This window comes from Ceratotherium simum, chromosome 3 (assembly GCF_057802395.1).
Source record: "Ceratotherium simum simum isolate JZ-2026a chromosome 3, ASM5780239v1, whole genome shotgun sequence".
Taxonomy (NCBI): Eukaryota; Metazoa; Chordata; class Mammalia; order Perissodactyla; family Rhinocerotidae; genus Ceratotherium; species Ceratotherium simum.
This window is the reverse complement of record NC_141902.1, coordinates 78,418,716-78,439,340: the sequence shown is the minus strand read 5'-3', so window position 1 is coordinate 78,439,340 and position 20,625 is coordinate 78,418,716. Positions and strand designations below refer to the sequence as shown.

General features: G+C 45.2%; 1 protein-coding gene across 7 annotated transcripts in view; it reads right to left on the bottom strand.

The window, feature by feature from the left end:
* The window catches only part of APBA2 (amyloid beta precursor protein binding family A member 2), a 230,298-nt gene that overhangs the window by 61,434 nt on the left and 148,239 nt on the right, over positions 1-20,625 (bottom strand). For all 7 annotated transcript variants that reach the window (XM_087428828.1, XM_087428827.1, XM_087428832.1 and 4 more), the window contains one exon: positions 7,266-8,271. In XM_087428828.1, the coding sequence (XP_087284954.1) occupies positions 7,266-8,231 (966 nt within the window). In that variant the 5' untranslated portion in view covers positions 8,232-8,271. The remainder of the gene's footprint in view (positions 1-7,265; positions 8,272-20,625) is intronic.

The window sequence follows — 20,625 nt, the reverse complement described above, 5'->3', positions numbered from 1 at the left end:
ACCCTTCTGTGCAGCCTCCCCTTGTGCAAAGGGCAGGCGGGTCTGATGCCACAGGTGGGCGGGCAGAGGAGTGGGGGCCGCTGCAGCATCCAGGGCAGGGCTGCAGGAAGAGCCCAGCTGCACTCCACGGGAGCCCAGGGGTGGGTGACGACGTTCCCGACTGGGCCATTCCCCTGTGCCCCCTGCAAACCCCTGTCCTCAGCGCCTGCCTGCAGGCTCCTTCTCAGGCTCCATCCCACCTGTGGGCCATGTTCGGACAGGCTTCTCCCTCCCATGCACAGTGCAAGCGCAGTACCCTGTGCCCCTGCTGCCCTATGGCACACTGATGCTGGGCACCGGGGCACCAACAACCCCAGGACACTCCTCTCTCAGGGCCTCTCGGGGCCTCTCAGGGCCTGGTACCCTCTATGTAGAGCAGGGGCTCATACTCACCTCTGCCGACGCACGGGGCACCTGAGGAGGCACTAGGCGAGAGCCAGTGCTCACAAGTGCCACTGCTCCCTCCCATCAGGGCTGGCTGAGGTCACCCGAGCCCTTAGCATCCTCTCTCCCAATTTGGTGCCAGCATTCCTACTGCAATCTCGAAAGGTCCTTCACAAAGCAAGCCTAATTGAATGCCAAATCACAGCAGAGCATCTCTACAGGAGCAAAGGTGAACACCAGAACACCTGATGTGGCCTTGGGCCCTGCATCCTGCCTCACTTTAACTGTCGCGTTAAGTTGGCTATGATGCACTGACTTTTCTTTTTTTCTATCGTCAGTGGGCTCTCTCTAGAAAGCACTGGCTGGGCCAATGATAAACAGAAATCATGAAAACCCCAAATAATCAAAACATGCATTTGGTTTGCCATCCCAACGTGTGGAGCTGTTTGCATGGCTGTCACGTAAATCGGACGCCTTCAACCTGACAATCACCGAAGTCCTGATGTGCGCCCATCCACAGGGGGCACGGAGCAGGACTGGGAACGCCTGCAGCCCTAGAAATCTCCAACGTCTAAAGGAAGACATCTCTTAGAGGACAATTTCAGATACAGAACAGATATTTTTAGAGTACCTTGTCTCATGATAGATGTCACAAGATAGCACATAAAAATGGGGATGGGGGGCTCCAAAAGAATCAGTCCAGCCCTTGCCAAACCCAGGTGCACAACAGACCACCCAGAGACCACAAGCACCTGCCACCCCTGCCACCCCACAGACCTATGGAACCATGATCTTTGGTGCTAGACAAACATGCCCTTCCGGTGCCCCCCGGAGCGCGGAGGAGCAGCCCCCGGGAGAGCACTGACCAGCACACCTCTCTCCAAGGGAGGGCACTGATGACGCGCCAGGTCTCCAAAGCTCAACCCTGGCGCTGGGAGACCAGCCCAGCTCGGGTCTGCCCTCCACACTCACTGCCTCACTGCCAAATGGCAGAGGGCCACAAAGGTAGGTGTGGAAATGCCAGTTGAATCTGGATATTCAATATGAACCTGGCTGGATGCAACTCATGTGCTCTTCAAGCACTGCATGTAAAAATCCAATATTTCATGTCAACAAAGCTCAGCAGAATTAAGAAAAATGCCCCAGGAATAATCTCTACTTGACTTCTTTGATGTGTGGCCTGAGCCCTCATGAAGTCAGGACATTGGGATGATTTTACAGTGGAAGCCTCCTGTCCCCTGGTCACCTCACTGGTGCTGAGACACATGCACTGTGAACAACAGAGCACAAGCCCTTGAAATACCAAGTAAACAGATGACAGAGTAGAAGAGACCGTCACTATCTAGTAGGAATACTACCCAATTCACCCACGTTAACTCGTCCACCAGCAGGCAGATTCAAACACACCCGGCCACAGAACTCAGCATTACCTCCTCTAGGGGCCCTCTGAGGGGTGGTTAGTGCAGTGGTTAGAGGCATGAGTTTGGTGCACCACAGACTGTTTACCCTCTAAGCTGTGTAACCATGGGTGCAGTACTTATCCAGGGAAAGTCTCAACTGCTGCGTATGTAAATGAGAATAACCGAGTCTGCACCTCTTCGGATTGCTCTAGGATGCACCAAGATCATGCACACAGCACCGTGCTGGCAGCCACCACCACCACCACCGTCATCTCCCCCTTCACCCAGGGACTTTCCACAAGTGGCAAAACAAGAAACGTTAAATCCTCAGAAGTCAAGGGTCTCAAAGGTGACAACTTTCCCATCGTCATCATTTGAGGTTGATGTTCAATCATCCTGGGATTGAGCCATAAAAGGAGAGGCCACGGGAAGTCATGCGTTAGCTCTCCACCCCCCAGGATGTTTGGTATTTTCCTGATAGGCCTTGCATGGAGAGGAAAGGGCTTGAGGATCGAGACTGTCTGGGAAACACTGGCCAAGCAGGGCTGGACGTGTCTAGGGCAGCGAGTCTGAGGCTTCATGCGGCACACATGTGTGAATCTCCAAGCAGGGGAAAGCCTGGCAGCAAAGTTTCTCAAACTCATCCGCCAATCAACTACAGTCAACTCTCGTTGTTTGCAGTAGTTACATTCTATAAAGTTCCCATGAACACCGAGTGAGGGAATACTGAGCCACTGCTCCTAGGAGAAACACAGGGCGAGGATCCTCGCAGAATGAGCCTCTGGTCACGACGTTTTTGTCAACCGATCAATACATAACCTAGTTTTATGTGTGTTTCTATTTAAATGCACTTTATTTAATATGTACTGCTTACCAATAATTAATTATATACAGTATTTCTTTATAATAAAACCCTGCCTGAGAAGAGTTTAACATTTTCCTGACCACAGATAACAAGACTGTAATTTCTTTGGCTTTCAGCCTCGTAACAAGACCATCCACTACACTTTTTTATTGGTGGTCATCTCATGAATCCACAAATTTAGCTACTATTCCATCGCTTCATCACACATTATAGATATTCCTTTCCAGAGCAGCCTCATGTACAGACTGGCGAATTCTCTCTTCCTTTTTCTGGATGTATCCTACTGCTGACTCATTAACACTGAACTCATGGCCAACAGACTATAACTCTGTCTGAACGAAGCTTATCTAACACAACGTCTTTTCTCCATAAGGCCCATCGCAGCCTTCTTGCACTTGGAAATACCAGACAGTACTCTAGCACTGCACCTGGGGGTCATTTTATCACCAAGAGAAAGCACAAAAATGTGGCACTAAATAGACCATGAAAAGGACACTTGTTGACAATATGAGAGCTGAAACAAGAAGGCAGTGTGTCTCTGGCAAACTCAGCTGGGAACGAGCACATGGGTGACTCAAATTTTTCGGCTCTCTGCACATGTCCTCAAATAACTGCAAAGTGCCCTGAGTACTGATTTTAGGGTCACAAATAAATGTTAGCAAGTAGGAAAATACACAAATACAGAATTCATGAATAATGAGGAACAACTGTTTACAGAACATCTCTAAGAGGATGCTTTGGGAAATCCTGACAGGTAGTTTGTCTCTGATTTGAAAACTCTCAACGATGGAATTCTACAATGCCACATGGCAAAATATTTTTGCCTATATTTTCAAAATTTTCCTCAATAAACATGCATTGCTTTGAAATAACTTTCTTTTTTCTTTTCTTTTTTTTTTTTTTTACTAAAAATCACTCACACACAGATCTCTTCTGTTCCCCATGATCACATCCTGCAATCTGAGTCCATCTCCTTTGGGTTCTCTCACATCCTCCCCTCCCCCCCCATGCAGACCCCTTGCTCTCATCAAAGTGGCACAGATGGCAGGTCTACCTGCAAACTGGAGCCTTTTCAAAATACATGGCATCCTACAGCACTGGGGAGCTCCAAAGGGCACACATTCCATTTCCCATCGCACACAGCTATTCACCTTTCCTATCGGCCAGACTAAAGCAAAGCCCTCTGTGATATTCATCCACCCCAGTCTGGGAAGAAGGAACCATCCAATTAAATCTCTCTGTACCCAAAGGAGGTGGAAAGGTGACAGATTGGTCATCAATATCTTAAAAACACTGCAGAGACAATGGAAATGATACGAGCAAAATTCAAAAGAAAACATTGCAGCAAAAAGTAACATCTGTAGTATACAAAGTGCGCCTAGGAAATGCAAAAGCATCAAGACTCGGAAAGATAAAAGACATGAATCTAACATTAACAGAAGAGAAACAGTTAGACAAGATAATCATAGAGAGATGGTCAATATTCACGCCCAGCATGGGGATTTACCCTCTGGTAATAAACCGAGAGAAGGGAAACACAACTTATACAAAGACGTCTGGGCCAGTCTATGTATAAGAGAAAATGCCATCCACAACTGCATGCTCAATGGCAGGGTCTGTACAGACAAATAACAAATAAATTATGTGGCACATCACCTGAATGGAACATTCAAAGGCCAGCAAAAATAATCATGAAAATTTTATGGCAACACAGAGAAACATTTATAATACGTCAGATTGTAAAAGCTGGATCACAATATCACACCCAGATTACAATGACAGCTACATACCTTGTTTATGCTCAGTGCTAGAGTCTGAAAAGGAACACGGAAAAACAGAAAGAGCTCACCCACGAGGATGGCGGGGACCCTGGAGAATATTTTTTCCATATTCCTACTTCTAATTCTATTGTAATACTGTGATCCACACAACGACTAAATAAAATGCTATTAGGGCTTGCCTGGTGGTGCAGTGGTTAAGTTTGTGCCCTCCGCTTCGGTGGCCTGGGGTTCGTGGGATTGGATCCGGAGTGCAGACCTACACATCACTCATCAAGCCATACTGTGGAGGCATCCCACATACAAAATAGAGGATGACTAGCACAGATGTTAGCTCAGGGTCAATCTTCCTCAAACAAAAAGAGGAAGATCGGTAACGGATGTTAGCTCAGAGCCAATCTTTCCCATCAAAAAAAAAAAAACCCTATCTAGTACTCCTAAAAGTACCCACGACATAACTTTCTGAGCTTTAAAATGAGAAGAGAGGAAAGGGATGCCGTGCAATTTCTCCTCCAACAGAAGTCTTCCACAGCACGGCTTCTCAAACTTGAATGTGGCATCTTGTTGACATGCAAACTTGGATTCTGCGGTTCTGAGGGAGGCTTCCCAGTGGTACTGATGCTGCTGGGCCACAGACCACACTTTAGAAGGCAGGAGTCTAAAGCATCTAGGTGGCCAATATTGCCCATCTCTCCTTTATATTTTCTGATTTTTACTGCAGCCTTAACTCTAGGCTGTGCTACACTGACTGTGCGGACACACTGGGAACAGAAAGGCCAGCGTGGGACTCACAGGCACCCTCTGTACCCGTTTGAGGCCAGGCCTTTGTTGGTTCCTGCTGTCTGGCAGTCCCCGGGGTGGTTAGGGATTCCTTTGAGGAAGGCAGCTTGTGACTAGAAGCAAGGAATCATCAAATTTCCTAGTGTACGACCTTCTTTACACAATCTTGCTTTCAAGATGAGTCCTATCACTCGTGGCTCATTTTGGTTAAATTTCAAAGAGTTCCCCATCTAGAATGGGCCACTCGGGTCTACACGATGTGAGGACTCTGGCCATGTTCACCCAGACCTGGTAGAATCCTCAGGAGGAGCACCCAGATCCCATTTTCATCAGGGGCCCTCCTAGGCCCTGAGCTGAGAACTGCCAGGCTCTCCCCTTGATGGAATTAATTTGCAAATGAATGAGTGAATAATACCAAAAAAGCTATGCAATAATTAACCAGCTTAAATGAGCTTTTCCAGTGTTTTAGATAAAAGCATATGCTTCAAAGAGACACTCTGTTTAGGGAGAGAAGTGACCTGCTCTTGCATTCAATGCCACTTCTCTGAAGAACAGACCTCCTCCTAGGTCCTCAACAATGGCTCAGGATGTCCCTGACCTCCATCTGCCCTTTGAAACCACCACCCATTCATTCATCCCCACTCATTTATCCCCAGCCCTCCAACCCAAAGGTCTGCGGTTTTCACTCAAATTCGCAACTGGTTCAAGTGAAGCACAAAAACAGTAACACATCAGGTCTCACCCACTCCCCACCATGCTCTAACGATAATTTTCTCTTGACAAGAACTTTGTCAGGGAAGTCGTCTGTTACAACAGACGCAGTATGTCACCCGCCCTGTGCAGCCCACATCAATCCCAGCGGCGCCAGCGCCACTGTCGGGGGATGGGGTCCAGCTCTGCCAAGACTGCAGAGGGATAGTGGTGCGTTGGCCCAAAGCCCAGACCTTGGGTCCAGAACAGCCTGCCCCTGGGGGAAGCTCCTGTACATCCACTAGTGCAACAACAGTTTCTTTATATCCCAAAGGCCCCCGTGCACGCACAATTGCCATAAATGACAGGGACACCCTGAAAGTGAAGTCAACTTATGCTTAATAATCTTCAAAAAGAACAAAAGGCATCAAACGTCAGTTCCGGAACTCTAACTGCGAGTCAATATGACTTATTTCCCGAACACAAGCTCTTACTATATATGTATTTTTTAAACACAGAACTCTTCTGGAAAAAGAAATAATAATTACGGCTTTAAAAAACATCAAAGCAGTTCATTCTCATTTGTCCACAGAACTGGCCAAATAGAAGTTTCTTTATACAAGTCTCATAATCACATCTTTATATACTCACAGTGATTCTTTTCTGAAACGCTGCTTTTCAAATGTGTTTATTAGAATACACACTTACTTTGCTATAATTAAAAGAAAATATAATTATGCTTAAATCCACTGGCCTCATTAGCAGGCATTTCTTCTCCAAGACTTTGTCAAACCTTCAAATAATTATTTTCAAAATGGTTATTTACAGCTCATTGCCCATCATGCCAAGACTCCCGAGCTTCCAGAGAAGTGTCACCCGGATACAGTAGCCCCTGTGAATGCACTCGGGTCGCTGCCCCTCACCACCAGGCTGCCCCAACTACTGACCACAGCAGTACGCACCTGCCAGCACACCCATATCCTTACTGATGTCCTGCTGGCCTGAAGAAACCACCTGGGCGTAGGGGGCAACAGTCACATGGCCCACCCTGACCATGAGCAGATCCAGAGCACGCAGGGTAGGGACCCAACCTCTTCTGGGTGGGCGGTAGGGTCTTCTGGGAGCACTACTCGGCCATCAGCCCTCAACGAGACTTTCCTGGCATTTACTAATGCATGTGAGGGGTGAACTTGAGTGGCCAGAATGTCCACACGTGCCAGGTAACTGAACAGATGAAGCACTAAGCACGCATTTTGAACTGTGGGCTACTCCAGAACATCGTTTGCTCTCTGGGCCCCTCCACCCCCTTCCCTGGGGATGGAGTCCTACCTGCTCTTGGGGCCACTTTGGCCTCTCCTCTGGAGTCCTAGTCTTGGTCTTGAAGCCTCTTTGGGGGTCTCCGGGGTGCTTGGCCTCAGGAGGGAGGTTCAGCGACTTGGGCCTTCCCTCGTGTCTGCTGGGGCCGTGGCTGGCCTCGCCGGGTGGGCAGGCCTCTGTGGAGTCCCCAGGCCCCGGCTCAGGCCCCCGCACCAGTGCGTGCTCGGGGCTGGCCTCGCCCGCACTGGTGATGCTGGTCATACTCAAGCTCATCTTGATTTCAGCCACGATCTGGTCGATGTCCTCCTCCTGGTCCTCCAGGTCCCCATCCCCACGCCTCGGGCGATAGGGGGAAGTAGTGCCTGCGTTCCCGTTGGCCTCTGTGGGGTAGTAATCCTGGTAGCCCTCTTCACTGGGACAGTAGTGGATGCCTTCTTCCTGGTCCTGGGCCTCCAGGACGGAAGCCTCATCCTCCGGGATGGGGAGGTGGCCATCCTGGTAGTCCGGGCTGCCTTCGTCCCCATGGCCGTGCGGGTGCGGGCCTGCCGAGTCCGTCCACTCCTCCACCGCCTCCTGGCACTCGTCTGTCTCCAGGTGGCGCGTGCCATGGGCCGAGTACCCCTCCCCATTGCAGTCCATGCCCTCCAGGTAGCTGTCATCCTCGGGGCAGTAGCGGATGTAGTAAGTGATGCCCTCCTCCTCCTCAGGGAGGCCCTCATCGTAGTCCTCCTCCTCAGAGGTGTTGTTCACATAGTCGGAGCTGGAGTCCCCATCGGGGCTGTGATCGTGGCACCCCTGCTCTGCAGGCGTGGGGCTCTCCGGCCGCAGGGCAGCCAGCTCCAGGCCCTTGGGCATGTACTCCTCCAGGGGCAGCTCCACATCCTCACTTTCGGGCCCCTGGCCATGGGGGACAGGGCCCGGCCTCGCCCTGTGGTCCAGCATGCTGCTCACGGTACTCTGATGCTTCCGGTTGGCCATGGTGGATGCTCATGCGGCCATCATCACCAGGAGGCAGCCACTGTGGGGAAGAATGGTGGAGAGAACAGAGTCAGGACCCCACAAAGCACAGCCAACCAGAGAATCAGGCCACTGCAGGCTGTTGGTGGCGGGACTCGCTGGAGTGTTTCACCACCATGTTTTTTCAGAGCAATGTTAACGCACATCTGTTCAAATACTGTGACATCCCCACTCCAGCTGACTCATTTGTCAGGAACAATGGGCGCCCATGCCAAAGAGAATGGAGGACACGCCGGACCAGAGAAAAAGGAAGCAGAGGGGAGACACCAACAATTCACAGGATGCCTGCTTCTTTCCCCGAAACTCATGGGCTCATTCATGACTTCTTGAAAATGCTCACTCAGTTTAGGTAGCCTAGGTGAGCAAGACAAATGGTCATAAGATCAGGTTACTTGCTCTCAAAAAGAAAAAGAGAAGCTTTCATTCAGAAGACATAATGAAGACCAATGAGGAGGAATACTACATCTTCCAGGTCTCAATCCACTGATCCTCAAAAGCCATCTCAAGGCCCCCTCCCCTACGAGATAGTCCCACCCTCCCCAGCGCACAGAAGCCTCTCCTTCCTTCTCACTCCAAACCAAACAGCATTCACCGAGTGACCAAATTTGCCAGGAAAAGTCTAGGTCGAGCACCATACAGAGAAGCAGAATACGATCCCTAGTCTCACAGGCTCAAGGGGGTGAGGGCTCAGGAGGGGGCAGACCAGAGGGAGGACGGCACTGTCTGGCCATGGAGAGAAGACGCACACACAGGAGGGTGCAAAGGATGGGGCTGTCACTTGTGGGATGGTACCAGGGGTACTGCAAAGATCCTGCGTGTCAAAGGGGAGGTCCTGTATCCCACTGCCCAGGACTCTGCATTTTATCCCACAAACCATGCAGAGTCACTGGGCAATTTTCAGCAGGCACGTGACACACAGGATCTCTCTTTTAGCCCCATCTCTCTGGGCCCAGCATGGAGGAGATCCTGGGAGACAGAGGCTGGAGGAGGGGAGACCAGTGAAAAGACTATCCCAGTCCCCCAGGGGAAAGCGAGGGATAAAACCAGGAAAAGTGCATACGAGGTGTTCAAAGTTTGGTTAATGTTCTATTTCTTAAGCCAAGTGGTTACCCAAATGTTTGGTTTATTCTTTAAATTATACTTTTACATGACATATGCCTATTTTTCAGTTTGCATCATAGTTCATTTATTTTAAAACACTTAGTCTAGTAGTCCAGTTAAGATATGAGAGCCTGTACACTTAAAAATGGTTAAAATGGTAAATTTTATGTCATGTATATTTTACCACAATTTTAAAAAGAAGAAGAAAAAGAACAAGAGCTTAAACTAAAACAGTGGAAATGAGAGCGAAGCAACTCAGTGAGTATTTAGGTGGTAGAAGCAATGGGATCTGGAGTCAAATGGGAGTGGAGAGTGGAGATGGTCCCTGCCCAGGCTGTGAGCTTGCCTCGCTGTACCTTCTCTTTCCTCCACCTTGTCTCCCCAGGAATGTCATAAACTAAAGACCTTTGTATTCTGTATCCCCAGGAGCACCCAGCACAGCATTTTGCTTGCAGTGATACCTAAAACACATCCGGTTATGAGACTGGGTTTACCAGATGGCCACAGTCACAGCATTAGGAATATTCCCAAAAGAATGGAGGAGATAATTATTTCATCCAGTCCAGACACTCAGAGTGTGAGCACAATTACTGATTGAGCCACACGCTTCTGACATGTGAATTCACTCCAAGGAAGTTTCCCCTTGCAAGGGGCTGATGAATGACCATGTTTTGGAAGCACTGCTAGATGTTGAAAGATTCCTAACGCCTCCCCAGAGCGGCCCACACACTAGAAAGATGTCCCACACCAGGAATATCATCACTGAGATGGACCCTGTAGAGTGTGAATGTCCTCACAGTCACTCCATCCCCAGACCCTGAAACTGACGGGACAATTCCAGACATTTGTTCTCAGGTAGAGAGCAAGGTGTTCAGTGTGTACTAAAATACAGGTGACCAGAGGACGCATCAAGAGCACTGAGCTGCCTCACAGCCATTTGTCATTTTACAACAGATTTCTTACATTCACGGAATAGCCAACCACAAGGGTCATGCTACATGTTGTAAGACAGAGAGAAGGAAATTGGCAACCATATTCTTTTGGAGACAATTTCCAGTAACAGCATTTCCCAAAATGGTCCCTCAAAAGCATGTACTGAATGCAAGGGCTAACACGTGACCAGATACCTACGCCTTGAGAGTCAGGATGGTAGAAGGCAAATGGGGCTGGCAGTACTCACACATGAGCACACAGCTTCCATTCCTTGGGGAGTGGCACCATCTGTACAGCATCTCTGTATCTCCCCAGGCCTGACACTCGGCCGTGGACATGCTGGTACTCACATCTTTGTCAAAGAACAAACCCAGGTACCTAGTACCTCTTAACTTCAAATTCTACGTCATTTGGGAGATAAAATCTGTAGGCACACAGAAACATATGCACGCCCAGACCTACATAAAACACTCTCTAAGACAATATAAGACTCAAGGACTAAAGTATATACCAAGTTACAGTAACAGGAAACCATCCTGATCCTATTGATAAGTTATCTAAGTAATCTATAATTTAAGGCTATCCCAGGAAAAATCTCGGTGGAATATTAGGGAAACTGACCCAGTAATTCTTAAGAATCATTTGCAAGAACAAACATGAAAATGGAAGAACAAACATCTGAAAAGAGCTGGGAAGATCTAAAAATGAGAATAATGTGGGGGAACTTGCCTTACCAAGTATTTAAATATACTCTAAAGCCATAGTAATAAAAATGGCGTGGTACTGTCGCTGGGCAGATAGAAATGGTATAGACTAGAAAGTCAAGAAACAGATCTACATTTACGTAAGAATTTAGTCTATAACACGTAGAGTGACCAGCTATCCCAGTTTACTGGGACTGAGGAGTTTCCCAGGACACAGAACTTGAAGTGCTAAATCTGGGACGGTTGGTCACCGCATGTGCAAAAGAATATTCTATTCAGTGAGGGGCATTGGGATAGTTGGGTGAACGAGCGGTTCTCAAACTCTGCTGCATGCTGGAGTCACCTGGGGAATCTTTACAAGTACTGATGCCTGGCATTCCAAGTCCGTTGATATGAGGTATGACCTGGCATCAAGATTTTTAATGTGTAGCAAAGTTTGAAAACCACTGGACTAGCCTTTTGGGAGACACTAAGCTACTCCCTGCCTTATATATGTATACTTTTCAGAAGGGCTAAACCATTAAATGTAGAGAGTAAAACGTCCCAGATGGTGGCCAGACTTGCTTGCTTCAAGGGGAAATGTTTGACCCCTCCCATGGCAAATCTGGAACCCATGGAGCTGGGCGTGGGGTGCAGCTTACAGACCCAGGGAATGTCAGGGGGAGCACTTATTTCCTGTGACACCAGGAGGAATGGACATTTTCCCTTGAAGCAAGCAGATCTGGTTGAGGACAGTCCATCTCTGTCCATACTCCAAAGACAGAGGAGCCTCCCACATCTTGTCTCAACCATGAAGGCCAGATGGCCAACCCAACTGCTGCCAGCTCACTGGAAAGTCATCTCCCACTGTACCTTCTACTGCCCAGCAAAGAGAAATGTTTACACTCACAACATTGGGTCTTTTCACCCAAGCAATATCTCCCTATTTATTCAAGTCTTAGATAGTTCTCAACTGCATTATGGGTTTCTTTGTAGCTGTAGACATCTCCTATTAAGTTTATTCTTAAATATATTATTTTTTGTGACTGTTATGAGTGGACTTTCTCTCCCATTATATATTTACCTGACTACTGCTGGTACATAGAAAAAAATCTATACTGATCTTGTACCATTTCATTTTTAAATTCTAATAGTTTTTGGTTCGTAATTTTGTTCTTCTCTTTTCCAGCATTTTGTCATCTTGTCTGGCTTCCACTACAAAGTTACAGGACAGTGGCGCTAAGAGGCATCCTTGACTTATTCCCACTTGGAATGAAAACGCCTTTACTCTTGACCAAGGCTGGCCCCAGGGTGAGGCAGGTGCGGCACTCACCTTGGTTGCAAAGTTTAACAGTGCGCCAAAAGACACAGGAATCAAAACAGATGATATTTTAATATAACACAAAAAATTCAAAATTAATGCAAAAAATCCATCATGAACAAAATATCAAAATTTTAAATAAAGACAGGATCAGTCTTATGGAATTTTCCTTTTGCCTCGGGCTCCAATATGGCTTGGCTGGACACTGTGAATGATAATTTTTAAAAGTTTTCACCGTTAAATACAATGCTAGTTGTCAGTTTTTCTAGAATTTGCTAGTGCAGACCTTCTGATCTGGTTCCCTTTTCCATGGACACAAATGGAAAGGGACCTACAGCGGCCACCCAGGAAGGCAGCTGCATCTTTGAAGCGTCTGCAGAAATACATTTAACCCAAGAGGACACTTCTGGTATAAGAGAAAGAGCCCTCCTATTAAAGATGAAGACAGAAGGTCCTTGTTTAAACTCAGACCTCCATTTACTGTTAGGCCCTGGGCAAGATATTTAATGGAGGGATGGCCTTTCCCCCTTGGGAAATTAGAAATGACAGCAGCTGCCTGCAGGGCTTCAAGTGGGTTAAAGAGGAGAGTAACCCATGCAGGCCTCAACTCCATGAACATTTGTTTTTTCTACTACACAGAGGGAGTTGAAGAAAGGCTTAAATGAAATTTGAAAGGAGAGAATGCCTGATTAGGCGTATGTCTTAGATGAGGAACAGGAACTTGCCAATACAGGTGGAAGGGAGTGGCTGCTGTCAGGTGACAGAGACCCTGGCCGTGGACATAATGTGCACCTCTGCAATGGGACATGGGTGCATCTAGCTGGGACTGCAGAAAGCGGGGAGGTCTTGGGGAAAGCCAAGAGTTGCTCCCTCAACGCAGTGGTTCACTCACTTCAGAAGGCACAAGGCCTCCTGGGGAGTATGCAAGTTCAAAGGCCCAAGATTCCGGGTAGGTAGGCCAAAAGGAGGGCCTAGAGCTGCAAGTGATTGTGATGCCAGACGCCTTAGGATTGCATTTGAAACTCTGCTCTAAATAGACGCTTGGGGGTCCCCGGGGAGGTTTCACTCCCTATGGAATGGATTCAACCTCCTTGCCAAGAAATACAAGGCCCTTGCCTAGAAGCCTAGGCCCACCATTTTCCATGTCTTCCCCCCTATTCCGGTGGGTGGAGGGAGGGAGGACTCTCAGCCCTTTTTCAAGATCCAGCTCCTGGGTCACCTCTACTCCCTGCCAGCAGGACAAAGGTGGGCCATCTGGGCACACAAGGGCTGTTCAGAGAACAGCAGACACTTCCCAGACCAGGAGGGTGTGGTGAGGTCAAAGGGGAGCTGAGAAGGAAAGGTGGCAAAAATGTAGATGGAATGAAGCGGTTCTTTAAAAGAAACAGTTCTCCTGAGTTTATAACATCCACTTGAGTTCAATAAAGGTGCATCTGAAAGCACAAGGCACTAACACATTGCCTTTGCATCAAAGGAGTTTGCAGCGTGATGATGAAGGATTCCAGTTACAACACTTCAATTTACAAGTAGCTTTTTCAGGAAGCCCCTCAGCGCTTGAAAGGAGGTCCCACACAGCCACCGGATCCCACCTTCCCAGGCTGCAAGGCTCTGCCAGCTTGGGGGCAACCTCTCATGGATGATCTGCAATTACTTCAGTGCACACTCCTTCTGGGAATACAACTGTTATGTGGGACAGCTGTGCTGTAGGAGGGTGTGAGAGCTTCACTCCCAGCCTTGGGAGGGAGCCAGACACATGAATAATCTGGCACATCATTTGCTACACTGATGGGGGCAGATTTTTATACTCAGGGGGTAACTGCTATGGAGGGCACATTACTTCCAGGGCATAACGATTACAATCCGTTTTGCCATGTATTTTAATAGATAATATAGAGAAGAATGGACACCTGCTCATAGCTGTTCCACCCACAGACAGCCACTGTTAATTCGTGGTATATTTCTTTCCATTCCCTTTTCTATACATCTCCTTCACATGGCTGACATCTCACTATAAACACAGCACCATAAGCAGTAGAAACTCTCCATAAGTATTGTTTTAATGACTACATAATATTCCCTGGCCCAATAGACATAATCTAACTCTTCCCCTTTGGAAAACAGGGATTGTGTCATATTTTTGTATAATGAATAAAGTCCTGACGTTTCCCTAAGGATATGCTCTAGGGCTTTTTCCCCTTCCACGGCTTTTATCCAGGACCCTTTAAAATTTTCTTTCCACCTGAGGCCCACGTCCTCAGATGAGCCCCAAGAAGAGCGTGAACAGCAGAGAATTAACCACCCCTACAGTGAGGGCTGGGGGGCTTTGCATGCAAGCCTTCGAGCAAACATACAGAGGTCCTCTGCTTCTGATTAATCATATTAAAGATAAACCCTTCACAACACACCATCTGGAAAGCAATTCAAATGTACACAAGAAGCACAATTACCTGACAGGCATCCAAGAAAATGAGGCCCTGCATACAGACTCAATTAATTCTAGAACAGCACATAAATCAGGAGAAAATGCAGCCCCTGACTCGGTGCTCACCACCCTCCTCCTGAAACATGCTAATGAGATGCAGGAAATAAAGGCTTATTGTCAACAATAAAGAGCTCCAGTGTCCTCATTCCAAACCTCGTTTTTCTTCTGTATGAGAAAATAGCATTAGCCGGCTCTTAGAAGAGCTGATAATATAGCAGACCAAGATGAAACACAGCGATTCAATGGCCACCACAATGTAGGCTGGGTGAAAATGTTATCATGCAAATGAGATATGGGCTCAGCCAAATTGTCACTGTCCCCAATCTTGTTCCCCAGTGTGGTCTCACATGTCATGAAGATAATATTCTCTTGTTCCTTTCAAATATAATTTGGATGCTTTGACTACACACAATTTGGGTTTAAACAGTCCTGGAGTACACCTGTATAATGAGCTCACACATTCCAGACAAAAGTCAGTGAGTAAGTATCTCGCTACAAGATCACAGACAACCACGAGCACTGAAGGGAAGTTAAATTAATTTTCTGAAAACCAGGCTGATGTCGAACATTGCCACACAAGATCCTGCAACCCAGCTTAGGGTCACAGATGGATGTGCTTCTCTTTAAAAAGTGGCAGTAGGGGGCCGGCCTGGTGGTGTAGTGGTAAAGTTCACGTGCTCTGCTTTGGTGGCCCCGGGTTCACAGGTTTAGATCCCAGGCGCAGACATACGCACCGCTCATCAAGCCATGCTGTGGCAGGCAGCCCACATATAAAGTAGAGGAAGATGGGCACAGATGTCAGCCCAGGGCCAATATTCCTCAGCAAAAAGAGGAGGATTGGCAGCAGATGTTAGCTCAGGTCTAGTCTTCTTCACCAAAAAAAAAGAAAAAGAAAAAGAAAGAAATGGCAGTAAAAAGGGCAAAAATGTTGAGCACGCACCAAAACTTCAATAGCAGGATCCTAGTTAAGCCAATGTTAGCACATTCACAAGATAATTATGCAGCAATTAAAATATTTACAAAGAGTTTATCACATAACATGCGCTGGTATAATTTATTCACAACCAAATAAACAGAGAATAAACTGTGAAGAAATACATTAAAAATTCAGCAAGGGCTGCCTTTGAGTGATGGGACAATGGTATTTATTTCCCTTCTTTCTTCGTTTCTGAGTATGGTACTTCTCCAGATAAATACAGTCGGCCCTCCGTATCCGCGGGTTCCGCATCCGGGGATTCAACCAATCATATGATCCGCGCGGTTCCTTGAATCCGCAGATGTGGAACCCGCGGATACGGAGGGCTGACTAAAGGAGTTGAGCATCGGTATCAGTTTTGGTATCTGAAGGGGGTCCTGGCCCCAATTCTCTGCAGATACCGAGGGACACCTGCAATATATAAAAAGACAAGTGCCATGGAATGGAAGGCCTCTGCAGGTGACATTTCTATATAAAAAGGATGTAGATCTCAGCATCCCTTACAAGAGGCCTGGGATGGGAGCAGTGGCTGATTTGTTCCATCTGGCCTTTCAATATACCAGGATATCTGCCCCAGCAAATCCTCATCTCAAAATGAGCAAAAGGGTATGATCTGGCCCTTAAATACAATTTTTAAATGCTGTCAGTCCTTCAACAGCAAGTCTCCAGGAGCTGGTATTTTCAATATCCCACAATATAATCTACACCTGCTTCAGGGTTCATGCTGTAATGGACGGCAATACAGCAGCCTCATTTTGTTCTTATTAGTCACTCCTAACAACAGGAAGTTAATTCCCTCCAACAAGAACTGCTGGAAACTCTGGTGGCTTACCAAAGTCAGCCCCTGTTCCTACCTGCCTTCAGGGGGAAAGCAAGGGTCCAGATAAGAAGGCAATTAAACACAAAATGTTACTAGCACTGACCTTTTTCTCACCGCGCTTGAGAAAGAGGCACCACTTCTGCACTTGCCAAGGCCTTGTGCTAGAGGGACATTGCTAAACACCTCCTGTACCAGATCCAACCACAGAAACAAGAGACCGGTTGCCCTCAGAGAACAGCCACAAGACTAGAGGAACAAACGGATTCGTTACTGCTGGCTGTTTCACTATTTTCACATTTTTCTCGTCATTTCCAAGTGCATGCATCACTGTGGAGATTTAAAATAAACTATGTCCGTGTTATGGGCTGATTTGCGTGTCCCTCCAAACTTACAGGTTGAAGTCCTAACCCCCAGCACCTCAGAATGTGACCTTGTTTGGAAACAGGGTTGTTGCAGATGTAATTGGTTAAGATAAGGTCATTAGGGTGGGCCCTAATCCAATATGTCTTTCCATATAAATTTTAGAATCATCTTGTCAATATCTATTTTAAAAAATCCTGCTGGGAATTTGATTGGGAGTGCATCGAATCTATAAATCAATTTGGGGAGAATTAACATCTTAACTATACTGAATCTTCCAGTGCATAAATGTGATATATCTTTCCATTTACTTAGGTCTTCTCTGATTTCTCTTATCAGCATTCGTAGTTTCCAGCGTACAGATCTTGCATGTTTTGTTAGAATTATATATATTTCTTTTATTTTTTTGGTGCATTGTAAATGTTACTTTTTCCCTTACAATTGCTTTACTGATATAGCATAAAAATATAACTGATTATTGTACAGTGACCTTGCTAAATTCATTTATTAGTTCTAGGACCTTTTTATAGAGGCCATTGCGATTTTGCAGACAATGATGTAGTCTGCAAATAAGAGTTGGTTTCATGTATTCCTCTGTAATCTATACGCCTTTTATTTCTTTTCTTTGCATTACCACACTGGCTAGGACGTCCTGTATGATGCTGAATGGGAACGACAAGAGCCACAAGCCCTGGCCTTGTTCCCAATCTTAGGTGGAAAACATTCAGTCCTTCATCACCAGTATGATGTTAGCTGTAAATTTTTTTGTGATGAAAAAAAATTCTTCAGGTTGAAGATATTTCCATTCTTGTGTGCTAAGAGCTGCTTTTTCTTTTGGAATCATGAATGGATATTGAATTTTGTCAAATGCTTTTTCCACCCCTTTTGAGAGACTCGTGTGGTTTTTCTTCTTTATCTGTTAACATGGTGGAATGCACTGACTAATGTTTGAATTTTGAAGCAGCCTTACATTCCTAGGATAACCCTACTTGGTCACTATGTCCTTAGGTGCTACTGCTGGACTCACTTTGCTAACATATTGTTGAGGATTTTTTACTTCTAGGTTCAAGGGATATCGGTCTGTAATTTTACTGTTGTAATATCTTTATCTGCTTCTCATAGGAGAGTAATGCTGGTCTCATTAAGTCAATTTGGTAGTCGAGTATTCTTGCCTCTTCTATTTTCTGAAAAAGATTGTGCAGAATTGATATTATTTCTCTCTTACATGAATTCAGCAATGAAACCATCGGGACCTGGAATTTTCTTTTTTGGAAGGTTTTTAACCACAAATTTGACATCTTTAATAGATGAAGGAAAATTCTAGTTCTCTGTTTCTTTCTGAATGAGTTTTGGTAGTGATTTCTCTAAAGGAACTGGTCCATTGATTTGAGACCTTTCTTCTTTCCTAATATAAGCCTTTAATGCTATACGCTTCTCCTCAGCAATGTTTTGGCTGCATCTCACAAATTTTAATATACAGGCCTAGCTCAGAAATATTACAGGTTTGGTTGCAGACCACCGAAATAAAGCGTCACATGAATTTTTTGGTTTCCCAGTGCATATAAAAGTTATGTTTACACTATACTATAGTCTACTAAGTGTGTAATAGCATTATGTCTTAAAAATGTACATTCTTTAATTAAAAGATACTTTATTACTAAAAAATGCAAACTATCATCTGAGCCTTCAGCGAGTCATCATCTTTTTTCTGGGGAGGGTGTTGTAAAAAATGCAGTTATCTGTGAAGCACAATAAAGCAAAGCACAGTACAACAAGGTATGCCCGTATTACATTTTCATTTTCATTCAGTTAAAAATATTTAATTTCCCTTGAGACATCTTCTTTGACCCATGGGTTATTCAGAAGTATGTTGTTTAATTTCTAAATATTTGGGCATTTTTCCCAATATCTTTCTACCAGCAATTTCGATTAGCAATCTACAGTTTAAGTATATTATGGTCAAAGAACATAATTTGCAGGATTTCAATTCTTTTAAATTTGTTAAGGTTTGTTTTATGGCCTAGAATATGGCCTGTCTTTGGTGAAGTCTCCATGTGGACTTGAAAAACAAATGTGTATTTTGCTGTTATGGGTACAGTGTTCTATAAATGTCCACTAGGACATGCTAGCTGGTAGCGCTGATCAAGTTTTCCATATCTTTGTTGATTTTTGATCTACCTGTTCCATTAATTACTAAGAGGGTAGTGTCGAAGTCTCTAATTATGGATTGATCTATTCTTCTCTTTTCAGTTCTAGCAGTAATTGCTTTGTGTATCTAGGAGCTCTGTTGTTAGGAGCATATACATTTAGCATTCGTATGTCTTCTTGGTGAACCAAACCTTTTATCATGTGTAGTATCCCTCTTTATCCCTGGTAATTTTCTTTGTTCTAAGGTATAATTTCTCTGGTGTTAAAATAACTACTCCAGCTTTCTTTAATGTTTGAATGGTATATCTTTTCCATCCTTTTACTTTTAATCTCTCTGGGTCATTACATCTAAAGTAGATTCCTTGTAGAAAGCATATAGTTATGTCTTGTTTGTTCATCTAATCTGTTAATGTGTATTGTTTAATGGTGTGTTTAGGCCACTTACATTTAATGTATTTATGGATATGGTTGGATTTAGTCCACCCTTTTATTATTTTTCTGTTCATTTCCTTTGTTCCTTGTCCTGTTTCCCATTTCCTGCCTACTTTTGGATTGTTTGAATATTTATTTTAGTATTTCACTTATCTATTGTCCTTTTGGCTATATTTCATAGTATCATTTTTTTTAATGCTTGCTCTATGGATTATATTATGTATACCTAACTTTTCATGGTCTACTTTGAGTCAACACTTTACCACTTCAAGTAAAATGTAAGAAGCCTTACAACCATATAGGTCCCTTTATCCACACCATTTATAATTGTCTTGTGTATTACATCTACATACATTAACACACACACACACCTCTAGTCAACATCATAATGTTTGCTTGAAACACTAATATGTATATTGAAGAACTCAACAGGTAAAAAACAGTCTATTGACTCAGATATTTTATCATTTTGGTTGCTCTTCTCTCATTCCTGAAGTCCAAAGTCCCTTTGGTATCATTTCCCTTCATCCTGAAGAAATTCTTTAGCAATTCTTTTTTTTTTTTTTTTTTTTTTTTTTTAAATATTTTATTTATTTATTTTTTCCCTCCAAAGCCCCAGTAGATTGTTGTATGTCATAGCTGCACATCCTTCTAGTTCCTGCATGTGGGACGCGGCCTCAGCATGGCCGGAGAAGCGGTGCGTCCGTGCACGCCCGGGATCCGAACCCGGGCCGCCAGCAGCGGAGCCCGCGCACTTAACCGCTAAGCCATGGGGCCGGCCCTTTTAGCAATTCTTTTAAAGGAGATTGGCTGGCAACAAATCCTTTTTGTCTTCCTTCATCTGAGAGTGTCTTTATTTCACTTTCATTCCTAAAGGATTTATTTACTGAATACAGAATTCTGGGTTGATAGTGGTTTTTTTGTTTTGTTTTGCTATTTGGGTTTGTTTTTTAGAATGTTAAAGATGTTTCACTGTCTCTGGCCTCCATGGTTTCTGATGGGAAATCTACAGTCATTTGAATCATCATTCCTCTACACACAATGTGCCGTTTTTAATTTGGCTGCTTTCAAGACTTTTTCTTTATCTTCAGTTTTCAGC